This window comes from Sturnira hondurensis, unplaced genomic scaffold, assembly GCF_014824575.4.
Source record: "Sturnira hondurensis isolate 20B ecotype Veracruz unplaced genomic scaffold, ASM1482457v3 Scaffold0008196, whole genome shotgun sequence".
Lineage (NCBI taxonomy): Eukaryota > Metazoa > Chordata > Mammalia > Chiroptera > Phyllostomidae > Sturnira > Sturnira hondurensis.
Window position 1 is genome coordinate 17,223,879 of NW_028080827.1, and position 19,899 is coordinate 17,243,777.

The 19,899-nt window shown below is 38.9% G+C and overlaps 2 protein-coding genes across 4 annotated transcripts in view; one reads left to right on the plus strand and one right to left on the minus strand.

Moving 5' to 3' along the window:
* Positions 1–813: 813 nt before the first annotated feature.
* PCLAF (PCNA clamp associated factor) lies at positions 814–11,283 on the minus strand. Of its 2 annotated transcripts, XM_037054107.1 has the most exons (4): positions 11,132–11,283; positions 10,805–10,885; positions 8,106–8,268; positions 814–1,578 (listed from the first exon to the last, which is right to left on the minus strand). In XM_037054107.1, exons 1-4 carry the CDS (start codon positions 11,175–11,177, stop codon positions 1,533–1,535), a joined length of 336 nt encoding a protein of 111 aa, XP_036910002.1. In that variant the 5' UTR covers positions 11,178–11,283; the 3' UTR covers positions 814–1,532. The 2 variants fall into 2 exon arrangements, with proteins under 2 accessions (XP_036910002.1, XP_036910005.1); XM_037054110.1 differs by lacking the exon at positions 8,106–8,268.
* A 5,466-nt stretch (positions 11,284–16,749) lies between these two features.
* Positions 16,750–19,899, plus strand: part of TRIP4 (thyroid hormone receptor interactor 4) — a 63,389-nt gene continuing 60,239 nt past the window's right edge. The window contains exon 1 of one of the 2 annotated variants that reach the window (XM_037054112.1): positions 16,750–16,890. In XM_037054112.1, the coding sequence (XP_036910007.1) occupies positions 16,790–16,890 (101 nt within the window). In that variant the 5' untranslated portion in view covers positions 16,750–16,789. The remainder of the gene's footprint in view (positions 16,891–19,899) is intronic. The other variant, XM_037054111.1, reaches the window with a different exon arrangement.

Consider the following 19,899-nt stretch of genomic DNA (forward strand, 5'->3'; position numbering starts at 1 on the left):
GAGCTTCTCCAGTCTGGCAAAGGAAATAGACTTCCAGGAAATCCAGGAAGCTCAGAGAGTCCCAAACAAGTTGGACCCAAGAAGGAACACACCAAGGCACATCATAATTACATTAGCCAAGACTAAAATGAAGGAGAGAATCCTAGAAGCAGCAAGGGATAAGGGGACAGTCACCTACAAAGGAGTACCCATCAGACTGTCAGCAGATTTCTCAAAAGGGACCTTACAGGCAAGGAGGGGCTGGAAAGAAGTATTCCAAGTCATGAAATCCAAAGACCTACAGCCAAGATTGCTTTATCCAGCAAAACTTTCATTTAGAATGGAGGGACAGATAAAGTGCTTCTCAGATAAGGTCAAGTTCAAGGAGTTCATCATCACTAAGCCCTTATTATATGAAATGCTAAAGGGACTTATCTAAGAAAAAGAAGATGAAAAATATCAACAGTGAAAGGACAGCAAACACACAGTTATTAACAACCACACCTAAAACAAAAGCAAACCAAGAGGACAGCTAGATCAGGAGTGGAACCATAGAAATGAAGAACATATGGAGGGTTAGAAACAGGGGGGTGGGAGGGGGAGAAGGGGGGAGAAGGCACAGAAAATAGCATAGATGGTAGGTAGAAAATAGATAGGGGGGAGGGCGAGAATAGTGGGGGAAATATAGAATCTAAAGAACTTGAGACACGTGGTTATAAACTAAGGGGGGGAGAATGGTGGGGGAGGGAGTGTGTGGGTGGAGGGGAATGAAGAGGGGGAATAGAACAATTGTAATCGTATAATCAATAAAATATATTTTAAAAAAAAGAAAAATAGAATGGTAACTCTAAGAACTTTAGATATAGCTCTGGGTTTATGTCATGATTTGCCTTTCATGTTTTAGTGATGTCCAGAGGGTAATATTCTATTATACCAAATCAAATGTACATTCTAAGAAAGTTCTTTGCTTTTAACATAGTCTATTAAATCTTCCTGTTTGAAACCCTCAGGACCAAATGGCCTTTATATTTGTCTAAGGAGAAGACGCATAGCCATCAAGTTTTTTTGACATTGCATCTTTGGTCCCCATCCTTAAAAAGAATATAGGTGTAGTTTAATTAATACTGATTTGTTTAAATGTGCAGAAATCTAACCCTGATGTTTAAATCAAATAAAAGGGGAAATATGGCACCATTCCAAAAATCTAAGGCCAATAAAAAATGGCAGCAGTACAAAGATATAAGCAAATCACAAATACAGCAAATTTGTTGTACAATACATACAATGATTTATTTTTAGTAAGAACAAGAAGCTTAATAACAGGTAAAAGAAACCAAATATTGCATTATATTGAATACTAAGGTTAAGTAACCATAATTATCTCATAAATCTTCCAATATCATAACTACTTGATTTTTAATAACTATATGTAACCCTCATTTTTTAAATTAAATTCAACAGTGCTAACTGAAACAAATACAAATTTATGCAAATTTACATTCTAGGACACCAGAGTAAATATAAGACATTAGTCGAAGATGAATAAAAAAATTCTATTCTTCTTCATCATCTGTATGCTCAGGTGGCAAAGGACGTACTCTGTGGAAAGAACAGAGAACTTCACTAGTCAGCATCAACTACTTAAAAAACAACAAAAAATAGTTACAAAGTTATACATTAGGAACATTAATTAATAGTGCAGTGGGTCTGGTCACGTGACTGGAAATGAGAGAAAAATAAAACCATTAATTGATAAAAAACTACAAATTCCAAGTGCTACAAAAACAAATTTTTTAACAATGTATTTTCTGTTAATTTGCCAAATCAGTGTTTCTCCTTTAGGTATGTTGTCATCTTTATTAAAAAAGAAATTTGTTTCTATAAGATCATCTTTCAACATGTTAAGTGGATGACAAAAGTGGAATATAATCCTTCAGCAAGGACTTTGTGATAATAAAAAGCAAGAAATTTAACAACCCTTCTGAGTAGACAAAACAGCAACAAGTTGTCATATTTGACTGGATACCCTTTTGGACCATATAAATGTATTATTTGATTAGAAGTCTCCCCCAGTTGTTTAAGCTGGCACATGGTAGTTGGAACTTTTGAAAAATAATTTACATTATTCCAAGCCATTTGTACTCATTACACTTTGTACAGATAAAAAAATCAATTAAAAACAAAATCATAAATCAGAATTGTTTTTAGAGCTGATGAAAATTTGTGAGATCTATCCTAAAGTAATCAGTTTTCAAATTAGACCCAATAACCTGAAGAGTCATAGAGCTAAACAGTTAAATGAAGATAGCTAAAATGACTTGTATGAGATTATCATTGACTCACCTATTAGATTACCGAGAGGACTTCATTTTATTTTCCTGGAAATTGAATCGAGTTAACAAAGAACACTATCATGAACCAAAGTTCCTTTTTGCAAGGACTTGATTGACTTTAGTCATCATGGTTCTGTTCAGATTTTAAGTAGCTAGTCTCACTTGATTCTGACTCCCCCATGCAACTGATCCAGTTTACTCTGCCTTTGTGAGAAAATAAAGCTATAGATTTATGAAATAGGGAGTTAATAGAAGAAGTCCTTCTGATAAACTGAGTTCACTATTTACTGTTAATAGTTAATCTACTGATTTACTATCAATAAAGGGGTACTTACAACTCTCCTAAACAAAGACCAATCTAAGAAAGGCACTAAAGGAATAATATAAACTTTTTAAATTATACCACAGATCAGAGTGCTTTATGAGACTACATGTGTAATCTTTCTCCACGTGGTGGAAAGCCTGTAACATAGCTTTTATTGCTATGATGATCAATGGTATAACTATATTTGGCTATTTTGCCAAATATTGTTTCCTTAATGGAAGTCACAAATAACTCAAAAGTCTCAAATAATTCAAAAGTAATATATTCCAGAGCTGATATGAACTATTAGCTTGTTTATATTCGAATAACAAGGAAGAATGGTGCCAGACAATGAGAGGAACCAGAAGAGACAAAATGTAAAATTTAGTTACTACTCCAGAGTCTGACACTCCTTTCAAATATTGCATAAGACAGTAAGCATTCAGTAACCATTTACTAAATAACCTTATGAACATCGGCTAATTCTTAAAATTTTATATGCATAAACATCACTTTATATGTCAAATACTTTCATTGCTCTCCCATCCATTAATTTTTATTTAGCGTGTGTTTAGTGCAAATCAATTCCAAACATTATGTACAATGCAAAACAGAAGTATAGTGTTCATATATGAAGCAAAAGAGTGTTCATTCACACACACAGATCTCATGTAGCTTGAGATCTGTTGAATCTGGTTATTCCTGTGTGGGTTTCTAAAGATGGCACATATTGGAGGGAGGTAGAAAAGAATAGAGGGTGGATAATGGAAGGAGACTTGTCTTGGGATGCTGACAACACAATACAATATACAGATGATGTATTATAGGATTGTAGACCTGAAGCCTACCTATATTATTTTATTAACCAATGTCACCCCAATCAATTCAATGAAAACATGAAAAATAAGCCCTGGCTGGTGTAGCTCAAGCTCAGTGGATTGAGCGCGGGCCTGCGATCACAGTTCGATTCCCAGTCAGGGCACATGCCTGGGTTGCAGGCCAGTTCCCAGCAGGGAATGCAGTTCCTAGCAGGGGGCGCACGAGAGGCAACCATACATTGATATTTCTCTCCCTCTCCCCTTCCCCTCTAAAGATAAATAAATAAAATCTTTTAAAAAAGAACATGAAAAATAAATAAGTAAAAATGGCAAATATTAGCTTAAGACTTGAGAATACTATGGCCATGCTGATTACTGTAATATCTAAGCATTGGTGTGTGAACTCGTGAACCAAAGATTTCACGCAGTGTCTATTTTTAAAAAAGACTTTGTAGATCTAGGCAGTTGCAAAAGTTTTAATTTTCCAGAATCAAGTACACTTAGGTTTAGGACCAAGTTCTAACAAACTAAAAACACTGACTGATATAGAAAGTATTCCAAATGCAGCTATTCTGCATTTTATATTTTATTAATATAAAACTTAAAAAAATAGCTACAGAAAGAGCATGAGAGTTGTGAATCTAATGCAAGTTTCCAGTCTCTACTTCCCAAATACCTAATAAACGTTATTTTTTTGTCTCCGTCATATATTTGCCTCTTAATTTCAGGATTTGTCGAACATGACTTCAAGACATAAATTTTTAAATTACAAAAATTATTCAATACATGCAGAAATAAAAAGCAGTATTTCTAAGATGGATCTCAATGCACTTATAATCTTTGGAATCAACTCAGGTGATCCAAGTTAGCTAAATGACTTTGGCACTCCTATAGGGTGGGAATGTGTGATAGGAAATACCTGTCATTTGGTTTTTACTGTATATGCAAGAATTACTCATGGCTGGATTTGTAGTAGATTCCAATTCATCATTACCCTGGCATATGTCAATTACTACATCAAATGCAATGTCAATTCCAAAGCCACAGAGGAAAGAGTTAAGTGTCCAAGAGAATAGTGAAAACTTAACAATGTAAAACTTTATGTAGAGTATATCCAAATTAAACTAGGGCTGCTGAAATACAGAGGATTTCTAATAACACCTGGTGGTTCCTTCAAATGTACATATAAATGAATCACCGAAGCTTTCTATTTTACCTAATCATTTTATTGCCTTCTAGATTTAACGAAGCAGAGTGAAAGCTGACTCTCCATTCCACAGTTCATCCTTTTTCTTGATCCAGGTGAAATTACTCTTATTTTCAAGGTAAAGTTGTAAGTGTCCTTACTTAAAACTTTTGAGCTACGTTTAATGATATCATTTTCAATGTTGTCTCTCTGTTCTTGCACATGAAACTCCAGCAAATTTAATATTGGCATTCATTACATGGTCAAACCTTCAGATCTTCTTTAAACCGGTCCAATGTGAGATTCTCAACATTTTCCGCATTGGTGGATTAGTAATTAGTAGATTTGATGAAGACTTGTTTTTTCCTTGCCACATTGGACTTCAAGATGCCACATGAATCGGGCCGTAGAATATGGGTTGGTGAACTGTAGATGTTTCTTGGCCTGAGTCTCTTAAAAGTAGAGATGTAGAAGAGCAAAAAAGACTGCAAAGAGACTGGCTGTTAACTGCAGGGCACAACCGTGCCTTGCGGTTTCAAGACGATCTGGCGTGCTGGGCAAAGGAACGTGCGAATAAATCCGCGCGGGTAGAAGCAACACCAGAAGCAGCAGCCCCAGACTGAGCCTGGACACCAACGCCTCACCCATGTTGGTTACTTGCACCTCGGATCAGACTTGCCACCGTTTGGTGCGACGGAGGATCTTGGGGTCCTGCATGGTGCAGGGGAGGTAACTAGCAGGCTCTTAAATCAGGAGGCATCATAATGGAAGTGATGTGGCACTACCCGCCCACACGCACTCACCATTCATTGGCCATTCCCAATCAAATATTTTGTTTTCAAAATAAAGTATTTCAGCTGTTCAGAGAATCTGGCCCCTGTATCACTTATAAATCTATATTAAATGTTTCCACTGTCTTTTTTTCCAGGTGGCATTATTTATTTTCCTGATTCTTAAAAGTAACAGGTACGTTTGTTGTTGAAAACTGTTAACACTTGTGAGACAACCTCATCCTCTGGACATCGACCAGCAGGATGAAGAAGCAGGAGAAGGCAACTGAAGAGCCTTCAGGTCCCTGGCCATTGGTTCACCCACATCCCCCATCACCATGGATCTTTCCTGGTCACAATCACTAAACATCTAGTGCTAAATCTATCTGTATGGGCAGCATAGATATGCTACTCAGATCTGCTTCCCCGCCCCCTGAGAAGCAGTTTCAGATAAATCTTCATGGGCATTTCTGGATTGATGGTGGCTTTGAGCCTGCAGAAGCTTTCTTTTCAAATTGTGCAAACAAGTATATTCTGAAAGAGGCATTTTACTATGTCTCTTCATAGTTGTGAAATCCAGGCAAAAGCAATGAGGAAGTTTAGAAAGGAGAATTAGCCAAAACGGGCTACAATGATATTTAAATCATCTATTTAAAATAAGCTGATTGTGCCATGGCTGGTGTGGCTCAGTGAATTGAGCGTCGGCCTGGGAACCAAAGGGTTACTGGTTCAACTCCCAGTCAGGGCACATGCCTTGATTTCAGGCCAGATCTCCAGTAGGGGGCATGTCAGAAGTAACTACACACTGATGTTTCTCTCTCTTTCTTTCTCCCACCCTTCCCATCTGTCTGAAGATAAATACAATCTTTAAAAATAAAATAAAATAAGCTGATTATCTGCGGGGCTGGATGGAGGGAGCAAAGGGGAGAAATTGGGACAACTGTAATAGCATAAAATATGCTATTACATAAGAATAAAATATTTTTAAAATAAAATGAGCTGATGGTGTTTTGCTAATAAACAGTGTACATCTTGTACATGCAAAAATGAATTCACCTCCCCCACCTCTTTCTGCAGCTAATGGAAAACTGTTAAGGGGAGCTGATCCAAAGAGAGCACTTGCTCCTTTCCATCATCTTTGCACCTTGTTTTGCCTCTTCAGATCGGGATGTGCACAAACCTTCTTTTCAGTGCAATGCAGCAAATGTTTTGATGCCTGTAACTTTGGGGGCAGGGTGCAATTGTTTAAGAATCATGGATTTATTTTTTGTATGTCTTTGGCTATTGTTCTTGTGTATCCTAACAGTGCCACATGTGTCAGCCCATGTCAATCCAGATGGGTAACCATTGAAATGCCAGACTTCTAAGTTAAATGTTCAGGAATTCAACATGTAAATAAATGCTGCTTTGAGGATATTAAAAAAGGAAAGAAAGAAAACTGGAAGTGTTTAATTAAATATGAGGAGAGGTTTTTACCCAGAGATGACCTCTATTAATATTTGGTATATTTTATACATTTAATACTTTTGCATCCAGAATTTTTGCTTAACACTTATCACGAGCATTTTCCTCACATTAAAAACTTAAAAAGAAGCCCTGGCTGGTGTAGCTCAGTGGATTGAGCGCAGGCTCAGAACCAAAGGGTGGCCAGTTTGTTTCCCAGTCAGGGCACATGCCTGGGTTGTAGGCCAGGTCCCCAGTGAGGGTCACGTGAGAGGCAACTACATATTGACGTTTCTCTAACTCTTTCTCCTTCCCTTACCCTCTCTCTAAAAATAAATAAATAAAATATTTTCTAAAAAACTTAAAAAGCCCTGGCTGGTGTAGCTCAGTGGATTGAGCAGGGGCCTGCAAACCACATGATCGAGGTTCGATTCCCAGTCAGGGCACATGCCTGGGTTGCAGGCCAGTTCCCGGCAGGGGACAGGCCAGAGGCAACCATACATTGATGTTTCTCTCCCTCTCTCCTTCCCTTCCCCTCTAAAGATAAATAAATAAAATCTTTTTTAAAAAGCATGAGTCAATTGGTACACTGAATTGTGTGTGTGCAGTTTCATCCCCACCTTATTTTGAAATATTCTTATGTATTTATAGAAAAGTTGTAAAGAGAATATACCATGGAGTTTGTTTTTATTGTTTCTAAGTGATGGGGTTTCTATATTTTCCAACTTTTCTGCATTGTTTATATATTTCTTCTGGAGATTGAAATAGTAGTTTTTTAAGGGATAGGATTAATGGAACTCAGACTAGATTAAAACAACATGGAAACACCTTTTTGAAAAAGACTATAGAAAACAGACTAACATTTAAAGAATAAAGACCAAAAGTTCGTGGTTAATACTGTAGCACTCATCTTGATGGGAACTGATCCTCTGTAAGTAGCTAGACTGAGTAAAAATAATACCTTTCATTGATGTTTAAAATTTGGGGGTGACATGGGGGGTGGGATGGGATGGGAGTAATAGACAGAAAACTGTACTTGAAAAATAATTAAATAAAAAAATTGGAAAAATTAAAAAAAAATTGGGGGGTGACAATTATTAAAAGATTAGCACAAGTTTTTAAAATCCTTTGATTTGTATTTTCTTACTTTCTCAAAGAGAAACCTTAAAGTTACCCTGTTTAAACCTATTGCAGGTAAACCTTCAATACCCTGTTGTCTTTTATTTTCAAGAATATAATTATTTTCTTAGATTCCAGACTATAAAGACTTACTTTCTCTTTCCTTTTCCTAGGCCACTGCTTCCTGCCTCTTCAGGAATCCGATTCTCTTTTTCAGAATCTTTAGGGGACAGTCTGAAGAATTCTCCAATTCCTTTTTGCCATTTAGGAGTTGGGCGCACACAAACTGGATTCCCTCCTGCATACTTATTTTCAGCTATAAAATATAAACAGATGGAACTAAATAAGAACTAAGAATACAATAGCCATCCCTTAAAGGGAAACAATTTCTTAATGACAAATCTAAAGGGTATTAAATGATATTAGTACCATATTAAAATACAGAATTGGAGAATGTGACAAAGAAGTATCAGTATAATGTATAACAATATTGTTTCATAGTTATCCTTTAACTAGAAAAATAGCATTAATAGAGTTTTTACAATTGGAATATATTTTTTCATATTTTGTCTACAAGCAGAGCTATTTGAATAGCCTTATATACTGCCGTAATAAAGTTTGACACACTTTTCCTAATATAAGGTAGCACCCTGTGGTATAAACTGCCAAATTTCTACTTAATAAGATCATTTAGTTAAAACTCATATATAAAACATGTGCAGCAGTGAACATTTCCACATAAACAGTTCCACTCTTCAAAGCATTTGGCTCCTTTTCAGTTCATAAGGTAAATCCAATTCCTGATTATTATAAAACAGTAATCTAAAGGAAAAATTGAGGGAAAACTCCTGTCCTTTTTATGAAGTAATGATTAGAATACCAAGAGGAGCAAATTATTACGTTGTTACACATATCTTTTGTTTTAAAAACATTTGTGACAAACTCTAGCTATTAAAAAAACTGATAAAAGCCCTGGCTGGTGTAGCTGAGTGGATTGAGCGTGGGCTTATGAACCACACGATCGCGGTTCGATTCCCAGTCAGGGCACATTCCTAGGTTGCGGGCCAGTTCCCAGCATAGACTCATGAGAGACAACCGTACATTGATATTTCTCTCCTTCTCTCCTTCCCTTTCCCTCTAAGGATAAATAAAATCTTTATTAAAAAAACTGATAAAAATACTTTCATATATACTGTCTGAAATTATATTTTGCATTTTTAAAAAATTAAAATGGTCTTTAAATAATAGTGATTCTTTGGTTCATAATTTTCTTGAAGAAACCTAATGAGAATGCTTTTACTAATAAGAAGCATATAGTAGCAACAGATAGCTCAGCACAGGGTTCAAACTCAGTTCTGCAGATTTAGGTGCGTGACTTTTACTGAGGTCACACAACTTGATGAATTTAAATTTCCTCATCTTTAAGAATATCACCAATTTCACATAATTGATTATTGATTAAAAATAGATATGTGGCCCTGACCAGTGTGACTCAGTTGGCTGGGCACTGTCCCACAAGGCGAAGGGTCACCAGTTTGATTCCCAATCAGGGCGTATGCCTCAGTTGCAGCCAAGTCCCCGGTTAGGGCACGTGAGAGAGGCCATCTGTTGATGTTTCTCTCACACATCGATGTTTGTCTTTCTCTTTTTCCCTCCCTTCCTCTCTAAAAATAAATAAGTAAATAAATAATTGAAATCTTTTGCGAAAACACAGAGAATGCCTCAATAGATGGGTTTTCCAACAGAAGTTCATTAAGGGCCTATTCAGTTGTGTTTCAGCAGTGGGCCACACAACGTGCCCCTATCTGGAATTTAGTATAGCGATACAGGGTATAAGATATTCTCCATAAATTCATCTACTTTCAAAAAATGTTTACTTACGATTCCTTTTTTTATCTAAACAGATTGAAATAGGCCCTGGCAGGGTATCTCAAGTTGGTTAGAACATCATCTCTGTACACCAAGGTTGCAGGTTCGATCACCAGTCAAGATACAGACAAGAAGCACGGTGAATGCATAAATAAGCGAACAACAAATCAATGTTTCTCTCTCTCAAAAAAAAGCAATAAATAAAAAATTAAAGAGATTGAAATAGTAAATATTTTCTAATGAAATGTTTAGAATATGGGGAAGACTGACTTAACAGAAAAACCCATGAAGTCCTTCACAGTGCTTCCTTGTCTGTTTACTTAAATAGACCTTGTGGAATTAATCTTCCTTACCACTCAATTCCTACCGAAAGGAATGAGGCACCAGATGGCATGGTGTTTTCTCAGCCTATCCTCGCGCAGGAGCAGTGTGAAGCTATTTCCCTAGCAGCGTTTTTGATACTACAACTCAGAGGCAGCATCCGAAGCTGCAAAGTTGGAAAACACAGACACCACACCCTCCTCCCCAAATGCAAGGGAAAAGAAAAACATGAAGAAATGAAAACAAAATGTTTACACTAAAAAGCCAATGGGATTAGTGAAATCACATTGTCAACTATCGCCCTAATTCTTAATTTAGTACAGGGATGCTTACATAATCTCCTACAAGGACAAGCTATTCGCCAATATTAAAAATAAAAACACTAAAGCAGAAAAAAGTAAGTTTGGAAATAAATCGTGTTTGTCCCCAACGCCGAGACTCGAGATTCTCTTCCGTGCAAGCCCCACCTCTACACCAGCTCGCCAAGAGGCCGAGGCCCCTCATTATATCATAGCGCAAGTTAGGACTTCGGGCACGGGGATGTCAGGCAAATGAATCCCACGGTGGGTCGGGGGGTTTGCAGCTGGGAGAAATGTGGCGCCAGGCCCGATCCCCTTTTGAGCGAGTTCTTCCAGGAGCTTGCAGGCCGGGGCACTTTTTACCTTTCCTCGATGAAGGGGACCTGGAATTAGCAGCGGAGGTGGAGGAACCAAGCACCTTCCTGGGGGCTCGAGAAGCCACCACTGCGGAGAAAGGCAAAGACGGGGCGTTCAGAAGGGGACAACAAGGAGTCTCGGAACTACATTCTCACCACAGTCCCCGATTCCCCGATGCAGAACCCTCCCAGCCCTCTCAGCTTCTTCCTCCTCTTTAAGGGGCTGGGCCGCTGCTTCCCTCGACAGTGGGGGACCACCCCCACCTCTTCCGCCCTCGTCTCGGGGCGTGAGGGGGCAACCCCTGCCCTCCGCTACGGTGCTGCGTTGTCTCACCTTTTCTGTAGGTGCCGGGGACACTGTCTGCTTTAGTCCGCACCATACTCAAACTCGAGGAGATGAAAGCAACCAAATGGTTTCTTAGCTGAGAGTGTTTCCCTGGCCAAAACCCCGAAAATGAATCTCCCGCCACGATTTATACTGGTCTCTTTCCCGCGCACTCCGCGGAGTCTCCCCATTGGTTCCGCGCCTTCTCCCCATTGGTTCTGCGCTGCACCCCGCAACCAACTGCCAGTGTCCAGTGAGGACAGAGACAGGGCTGGGCACGGTGCTGGCACATCCATCAACTCGCGGAAGCTTGTGATTTGTGCCCCCCTCAAGATGGGCGGTGCCGCGATGCTTTCATCGGGTGCCCAGTGTGTGGGTGCTAAGATTTTGAACTAGGGAAATGTGCCTGCTTTGAAAAGAAAACCCAGCAAAAAAAGGGAGAGAGAGAGAGAGAATTCTACCGTTCGTTTAAAAGTTACCTTAGGGTTAAATCCATAGCGATTAACTCCTGAAGTGAAACCTGAAATGAAGCGGACTTTTTCATGCAAATCAAATTAAATAGAACTTTCAAGACTTCACGCAGAAACGCTCTCCACAGCGTCCCTAACTAAAATAATAATAACTACGGGATGGGAGAAAAGGAAACTAATACAATTTATTTACTTCATTTTAATTGTTCAAGTACAGCGTTCTGCCTTTTACTCCTATCCCAGCCCACCCCCCAATACAATTTATTTGTAGGTTTGGTTTTGGGTTTTTTTTTTACATTTTTTAGGATGCTGTGAACCTAAGGAAAAAAACCAATGAATCGTATATACAGACACACATAAAAGGAACAAATTAATAAAAAGTCTTCTCGAGACCTGTATAGGTGTCGAGACCCAGAGTTGTTTAAAAAACATGCCAAATGTGCTTACAGTACATCTCTGGCAGGCAGCATAATTCTAAAATAGGAGCTCATAACTGTTTTCTATCCCTGTGCCTATCTTCCAATTAATCACAATAGCCCTGAGGAGTGATTTTCACTCTTTGAATACCATGCATAAAACATCAGATGAGTTTGCTTGGGGATTTTGTTAAATGCTCACTTGAAAAGTAACCCTGAACACATAAGCACAGCATCGATTTTCTCCAATAAATTATGTTTGAACTTTTGGAACTTCTTAGCACTTTAACAGAATCAGCAACTACTTTGTGTTTTAGAATTAAATAATCTTGACAAGTGAAATTAGCATTATAATAACTGGGATTGTATTGAAAATTACTTGTAGCTTGGTCTAAACCTTGGACTCTAAGTTTACAGCCACGTTCCTATCAGAAAAGTCAACAAGCCCCAGGGTATATTTCTTTGTTATTTGTCATCATGCCCCGCTGAATACACCATGGCTCTTCAATACACATTATTTCCTTTTAAGTCCACAAAGACCTAAAACACTTTTTTTCCCTTTTAAAAAAATATATATATTTTATTGATTATACCATTACAGTTGTTCTATTCCCCCCTTCATTCCCCTCCACCTGCACACTCCCTCCCCCACCATTCTTCCCCCCCCTTAGTTTATAACCACGTGTCTCAAGTTCTTTAGATTCTATATTTCCCCTACTATTCTTGCCCTCCCCCTATCTATTTTCTACCTACCGTCTATGCTATTTTCTGTACCTTCTCCCCCCTTCTCCTCCTCCCACCCCCCTGTTGCTAACCCATCATGTGTTCTTCATTTCTATGGTTCCACTCCTGATCTAGCTGTCCTCTTGGTTTGCTTTTGTTTTAGGTGTGGTTGTTAATAACTGTGAGTTTGCTGTCCTTTCACTGTTAATATTATTCATCTTCTTTTTCTTATATAAGTCCCTTTAGCATTTCATATAATAAGGGCTTGGTGATGATGAACTCCTTGAACTTGACCTTATCTGAGAAGCACTTTATCTGTCCCTCCATTCTAAATGAAAGTTTTGCTGGATAAAGCAATCTTGGCTGTAGGTCTTTGGATTTCATGACTTGGAATACTTCTTTCTAGCCCCTTCTTGCCTGTAAGGTCTCTTTTGAGAAATCCACTGACAGCCTGATGGGCACTCCTTTGTAGGTGACTGTCCCCTTATCTCTTGCTGCTTCCAGGATTCTCTCCTTCATTTTAGTCTTGGCTAATGTAATTATGATGTACCTTCGTGTGTTCCTCCTTGGGTCCAACTTCTTTGGGACTCTGAGCTTCCTGGATTTCCTGGAAGTCTATTTCCTTTGCCAGACTAGGGAAGTTCTCCTTTATTATTTGCTCAAATAAGTTTTCTACTCGTGGCTGTTTCTTTCCCCCTTCTGGTACCCCTATAATCCGGATGTTGGAACGTTTAAAGATGTCCTGGAGGTTCCTAAGCCTCTCCTCATTTTTTGGAATTCTTGTAATTTCACATTTTTCTGTTTGGTCATTTTTTTCTCCCTTCTGGTCCACCCCCTTGATTTGAGTCCCAGTTTCCTTTCCATCACTATTGGTTTCCTGTGCATTTCCCTTCATTTCAATCAGTTTAGCCTTCATATGGTCCTCTAATTTGTGACTATAGTCAACTAGTTCTGTGAGCATCCTGATAAACAGTGTCTTGAATTGGGCTTCTGAGAGGCTGGCAATCTGTTGGTCGCTTAGAGTTATTGGCTCTGGGACTTTGAGTTCTTGCGCCATCTTTTGGGCTGTTCGTGCCTGTTCCGTAGCAGGATCAGAGCCTAAGGTGTTCACCAGAGCAGGGCAACTCAGTTGCTGGGTTGTGACGCTGTATGTGGGGGCGGGGTCAAAGAGGAACTATGGTGTCCCATCTGTCGCCTCCTGCTGCAGCCCCGACTGGTGGGGCAGCTGCCACCATCACTGGGCCCACTCATTTCGTCCCACTGCACTTGAGTGTGCCACTGCCATCAGCCCTCGCCCCCTGGGGCCTGCATGGTCCTTCTCACTGTGCGCGAATGTGCGATCGTGGTCACTCTGCCCCGCACCCCAACTGGTTCTGGGCTGCCTGCATGCCTAGGTTGGGGGATCTTTCCTGCCCGACCTTGCTCCGTTGCTGGCTCCGCCTCTGTTACCGTCCCTGTTGAACGGTTAGATGTAGTCGGGCTTCTGTATAATTCAATTTTCTGTCCTTTGGCTGTGTCTTTGTTCTCCAAACCTTAGTTGTATTCAAACTTGGGTGTGAGAGAAGGCACAGTGTTTCCACTTATGCCTCCATCTTGGCGGAAGTCCCTAAAACACTTAATATGAACTCATATCCAAGATCCCTGCAGAAATTAGAACCGCATAGTGAATCTGCTTGTTTTTTCTCCTGGTTGCAAAGAATTGCAAATATTCTTTTGCACACAAGTATAGTCCACGGCCAGGGGTGTCCAACCCTCTGTCATCTTTGGGCCACACTAGAAGAAGAGTTGTCTTGGACCACACATTATATACACTGCAATACGTGATCACAAAAAATAATCTCATAATGTTTTAATTAAATTTGCAATTTCTTTTTTTTTAAGATTTTATTTATTTATATATCTTTAGAGGGGAAGGAGAGAGGGAGAGAAACATCAATGTATGGTTGCCTTTTGTGCATCCCCTGCTGGGAGTTAGCCTGCAAGGAACCGGCCTGCAACCCAGGCATGTGCCCAGGCTGGGAATCAAACCGCGATCGTCTGGTTCACAGGCCCGCGCTCAATCCACTGAGCTACGCCAGCCAGGGCTTAAATTTGCAATTTCTTTTTGGGGTGCATTTATACCCATCCTGGGACACATATGGCTTGCGGGCCACATTTGGACACCCATAGACACATTACTACAGTTGTGTTTGTATGTTTGTCTTTTTAATACTAATTGTGATTGGGAAGGACACATGTTAGAGTAAAAAAAAAAATAGGGAAAGAGCAGTGATCACTAGTAAAAATTCTTAATTTTAATGTTTGCCTTGAGGAAGTGCTTCTTCTTTAAAGTTATATAAAACACAGAGTTCTGTGGTGTGAATCTGAAAATTTCAAAGGCCTAGGACATTAAGAAAAATAATAGAATGTATGGATAAAATTTATGCCTAAGTTTACATGAAAGAATATCTTTAGGTCATGTTAAATAGATGTGCTTGCTTTGCTCCGGCAGAAATGCATTTTAATAAATAGTAATGATTGTAAATGGCATTACATTATATTACAGTCATTACAAACTAGAGATCACAATCCTTAACATGCCCTATGCAGAAAGAATATTTTATTTTTGAGTACCTGGTAATTTCATCGTAATATGTATGATGTAGTAAGTTTTATTGTAAAAAACTGAAGTCATACTCTTTCTTCAAGAAGTTAATATTTTATTTATTCTATTATTTTAAAATATTTTATTTATTTATTTTTAGACAGAGGGGAAGGGAGGGAGAAAGAGAGAGAAACATTAACATGTGGTTATCTTACATGCCTCTCACTGGGGACTTGGCCTGCTATGTTACACAGGCATGTGCTCTGCCTGAGAATTAAACTGACAACCCTTTGGTCTGCAGATGAGTGCTCAATCCACTGAGCCACATCAGCCAGGGCAAAAAGTTAGTACTTCAGTTGTGGGAACTGAACAGATAAAGAAACAGGTAAACTATTCGATATGTTATAATTAGTATTAAATGTGGAGGATTTTTATGAAGAAACAAAACTTGTACCCACGATTAATGAACACTCACAGAGTATTTTTAAACTAGAAAATCACGTTTTCCAAATTAATTAATAACAGACTAAGGTAAATGTAAATCAATAAACTTATTATTTTATTTATGTCAATAAAAACATTAGCACAAAAAGATGAAACAGCAACCAATTAATGTAATTACTTAGTCTAAATAGCCTAATGGATATGGAGAACCTATAAATATAAACCAAAGCCAGCCAATCAAATATGTTGATTAAATATATCAGAAGACATTATGTTCTTCATAAAAGTCTGGTTAATTTTTCCCCAGTCCACGGTGGATTACGGAAAAGCTGGGTTGAAATACATAACTTCAACTTCTTAAAAATCACTACAGAGACTTCATGTGGAAGGTCTTCAAAGCCATATCCCAACACCTGTGTAATTAAAAGTTTCTCTCCTAGAGTTTGCTGAATTGTCTTGGTCATCCTGGAAAAGGTCCTCTTACCTGGCTCAAAAAATTAAATAGCAAGAGGTTTTAGCAACGTGAATCTATTATTAGACTATGGCGAGGGTAAGAGGGAGCTGAATTAATAACATCACTACCACTAGAGTAAATCCTTCTGGTGCTTTACTCTAGCTTCCAAATACTATTTTAAATGTTTTACATAAAACCAGACAATTTAAAATTAGCCCCTGAAATATAAAAATAGAAAAGGGCCCCGCAAGTTACGGGTTACAATTTTGTTTTTCTTAAGCTGTAGTTTTCATAGGTACCTATACTGTTTTCTCAACAGAATTCCCCATTTCCAGGTCCTACGACTGAAGATGCGGAAGAATCACAAACAGATGCTCTGCCACCTATGTAAATACTACCCACAGTGGGCAGGGGAAGGAGCCGGCAGAAGTGGGAGGGATCTGTGCGGAGGGCTTCTCAACCGCGCTGGGCGGTGCCGCCTGGCGGAACCCTGGTAAGCGAAGTCGGTGTTGCGACGGGAACTAGTCCGGCGCAGGACTCTAGGCTTTCTCGCGCAGCTGGTTCCGGTTGGGGAAAATGGCGGTGGCTGGGGCGGCGTCCGGAGAGCAGCTGGTGGGCTGGTGTACCCAGCAGTTACGGAAAACTTTTGGCTTGGACGTCAGCGAGGAGATCATGCAGTAAGGACCGGTTCGGGTCGGAGCAGGGAAGGAGGTTTGGGATGTTATTTGGCTGAGGGAATCGGGATGCGGGGAGGATTAAAAAGTTAATGAAAATGAAGTAATGTGATCAGACGGCTGCTGTTCGTCTCTAGGCACCGAATTCTGACCTTCGGTCTTATAATTTCGTTTCTGAAGTAGGCTGTCATGTTCCACAATCGCCCGATGGGGCTTTTTTTTTTTCGGTGGAAACGCCATATTCCTGTGATTAGAACTTGTAAGATTATCCCAGGAGCCAGTTGCCATATAGATTCTAGAGAGAAGGGGCAAGCCAAATTGTCTTTTCAGAAATGTTTTACTCTAGAACATTTTAGTTTGCCCGAGTCCTAGGTTGTGTCAAATAGGACCTAGGATTTAACTGGGGGTGGCGTGATAACGATGCACATAGCTCCAGACTCAAGAGACCCAGGTTCTATTTTTTTGTTGTCACTTACTAGTCTTGGAACCTTGGGCAACTTAATCTCCCCCTCTGTACTTTAGTTTCCTCATCTATAAACTGACTAAGTGGTGCAGCTTATCGTATATTTTATGATTTTTATGAAGAGATGGTGACATAATTTGATATCTATTATCAGTTGATTTGTTTAACCAATATTTGTTGTGCTACTACCAGCCAGGTACTGGAGCATCAAAGAAATTGCTACAATCGGGTTCTGGTTGGTTGATGAGTCCTCAAGTAGGGAAAATTTAAGGTGCTGTGGGAGCAAAGTACTGAGTAAAGTACCGTCTTAAGATATGAGAAACTTCAAAGTTTACTGAAAGAGATGACTTTCACCCTGAGAACTAAAGGATGGCTAGGTGGAGATGCGGTGTACAGGTGGGAAGGAAAAACTTCCACAAAAATTGGTCTTGATTAGGGAACCTGTGTTCCTTGACTTGATTCCTTTTTCGTTGATGCTGAAACCAGAATTGCAATTCGAGGACTTTTGTAGGAAGTAAGGTGAGTTTCTAAGTTTGGGAGAAAATAGACTTATTAGCAAAGAGGAAGTTAAAAGAGCTTGTATTAAAGAATTTTTTTAAAACTCTGGAGTAGATTTATAAAAAACAAACCAGTGTAAAAACCAGACAGATTGTATGGCTTGGCTTTACCCTTGGTTGAGGGCAAGATCTGGGTAAGTAGTTCTCCGAACATTTTTTAGAAGCAGTAGAATGCTGTCAATTGGAATAGTGAGACTTTTTTTTTTGCAACATACCAAACAAAAAAGTCATTCAATTAAAAAATATTGGGGCTATTTTTGATGGATCGAGCATGGAGTATGGATTAGGACAGTCTTCTGTGTCTCCGAACCCAGTTGTATTTTGTCTGCTTACACAGCATCAGGAAAATTCTAATTCTCATAGATTGTGATTTAAAAGCTTATTTTGCAGCTAGATTTTTCTCTGTTAAACTTATCTAGCTGCAAAAATCACCCTTGAAAGAGGAGTGATCAGAAATTTAAAGTTAAAGCACTAAGAATGGCTAAACACCTGCTTGCATTTTTAAAAAAGATTTTGTTTATTCTTGGAGAGAGGGGGAGGGAGAGAGAAAGAGGGGGAGAGAACATTGGTGTGAGAGAGAAACATCAATCAGTTGTGTCCTATATGTGCTTGGAATGACCAGGGAACCAAACCTGCAACCCAGACGTGTGCCCTGACTGCAAATCAAACCAGTTCCCAACCAACTGAGCCACACTGGTCAGGGCACTGCTTGTATTTTTAAAAATTCAGAAATATAAGTTAGACAAGAATTATTCAATATTTAAACTAACCTCTAAAGCTACTTACATAATGCTGTTCGAACCACTTGATTTTTACTAGTTATTGCACAACAAGCTGTAATGCCATGATGAAAGCATTTGCTGTGTAAATTCATTGTGCCTTGCCTAGTCTTTGAGAATTACCCAGGTGTAATGTAGTTATCTGGTAATATGAATAATTTGGCTTGAGTGGCCTGAACTGAAAAACAAAATAAAACCCCAGCATAGAGCTCTTACTTCCCTAATCAAATATATGAGACATCAAGATCTATATACAGATTTTGCAAAGTAAATTTTGTCCAATCATCTACATTAGTTCGTGTTTTGGTTGTCTCTACTTTGATAAGATTTGGTATATAACACATTTGTGTGTATATTGTTCTTTGTTAAATAGTAAAAATGACATTTATTCAAATGTTTCCAGACTTCTTTAAGTATTTCCCTAGTGGTGTGAATACTCCATAGTTAAGTGATCTTTTGAGGTTCCTTGCAGCTCTGTGAGTCCTTGGTAGCAATAGATTTTTTGATGAGGGCTAGTAAATTTGGGGGTCAAGTCAATTGAACTGTAGAAATCCTGAAAATGATGTCTACAATGATGGGACAATTGCATGATGTTTTGTGGCCATTTTTTTAGAGAGAAGAGAGAGAAACATCAATGTGAGAAAGAAACATCAGTCATTTGCCTCCCGTATGTGACCCAGTCAGGGATTGAACCAGCAACCTTTTGGTGTATGGAATGATATTCCAACTAACTGAGCTACCCAGCCAGGAGTCTTGATTTATAATTTTTTAAAAATATTTTATTTATTTATTCCCAGAGAGAGGGAAAGGGAGAGAGAAAGAGGGAGAGAAACATCAATGTACAAGAGATTCATCGATCAGTTGCCTCTTATAGACCCCCAAATGGGAACCTGGCCTACAATCCAGGGAATCGAACTGGCAGACCTTCAGTTCACAGGCCAATGCTCAATCTACTGTGCCACATCAGCTAGGACAAGATTTATAATTTTTAAGAATATTAAATCGTCAACTGGTTAGATTTTAGTATATTCATATTTTGTGAATATTTTAGATTTTGCAGTATAGAAATTAATTAATTTATATTGTCCCTAGGAAAATATAATAATTGCAGATACGTAGTTATAGAAAGTATTCTGCCAACTGTACTTTAAAAAGAAAGTATTCCTATGTTAAGGGTAGCCCCACAAGCCTATATTCAAAACACTGATTTGAT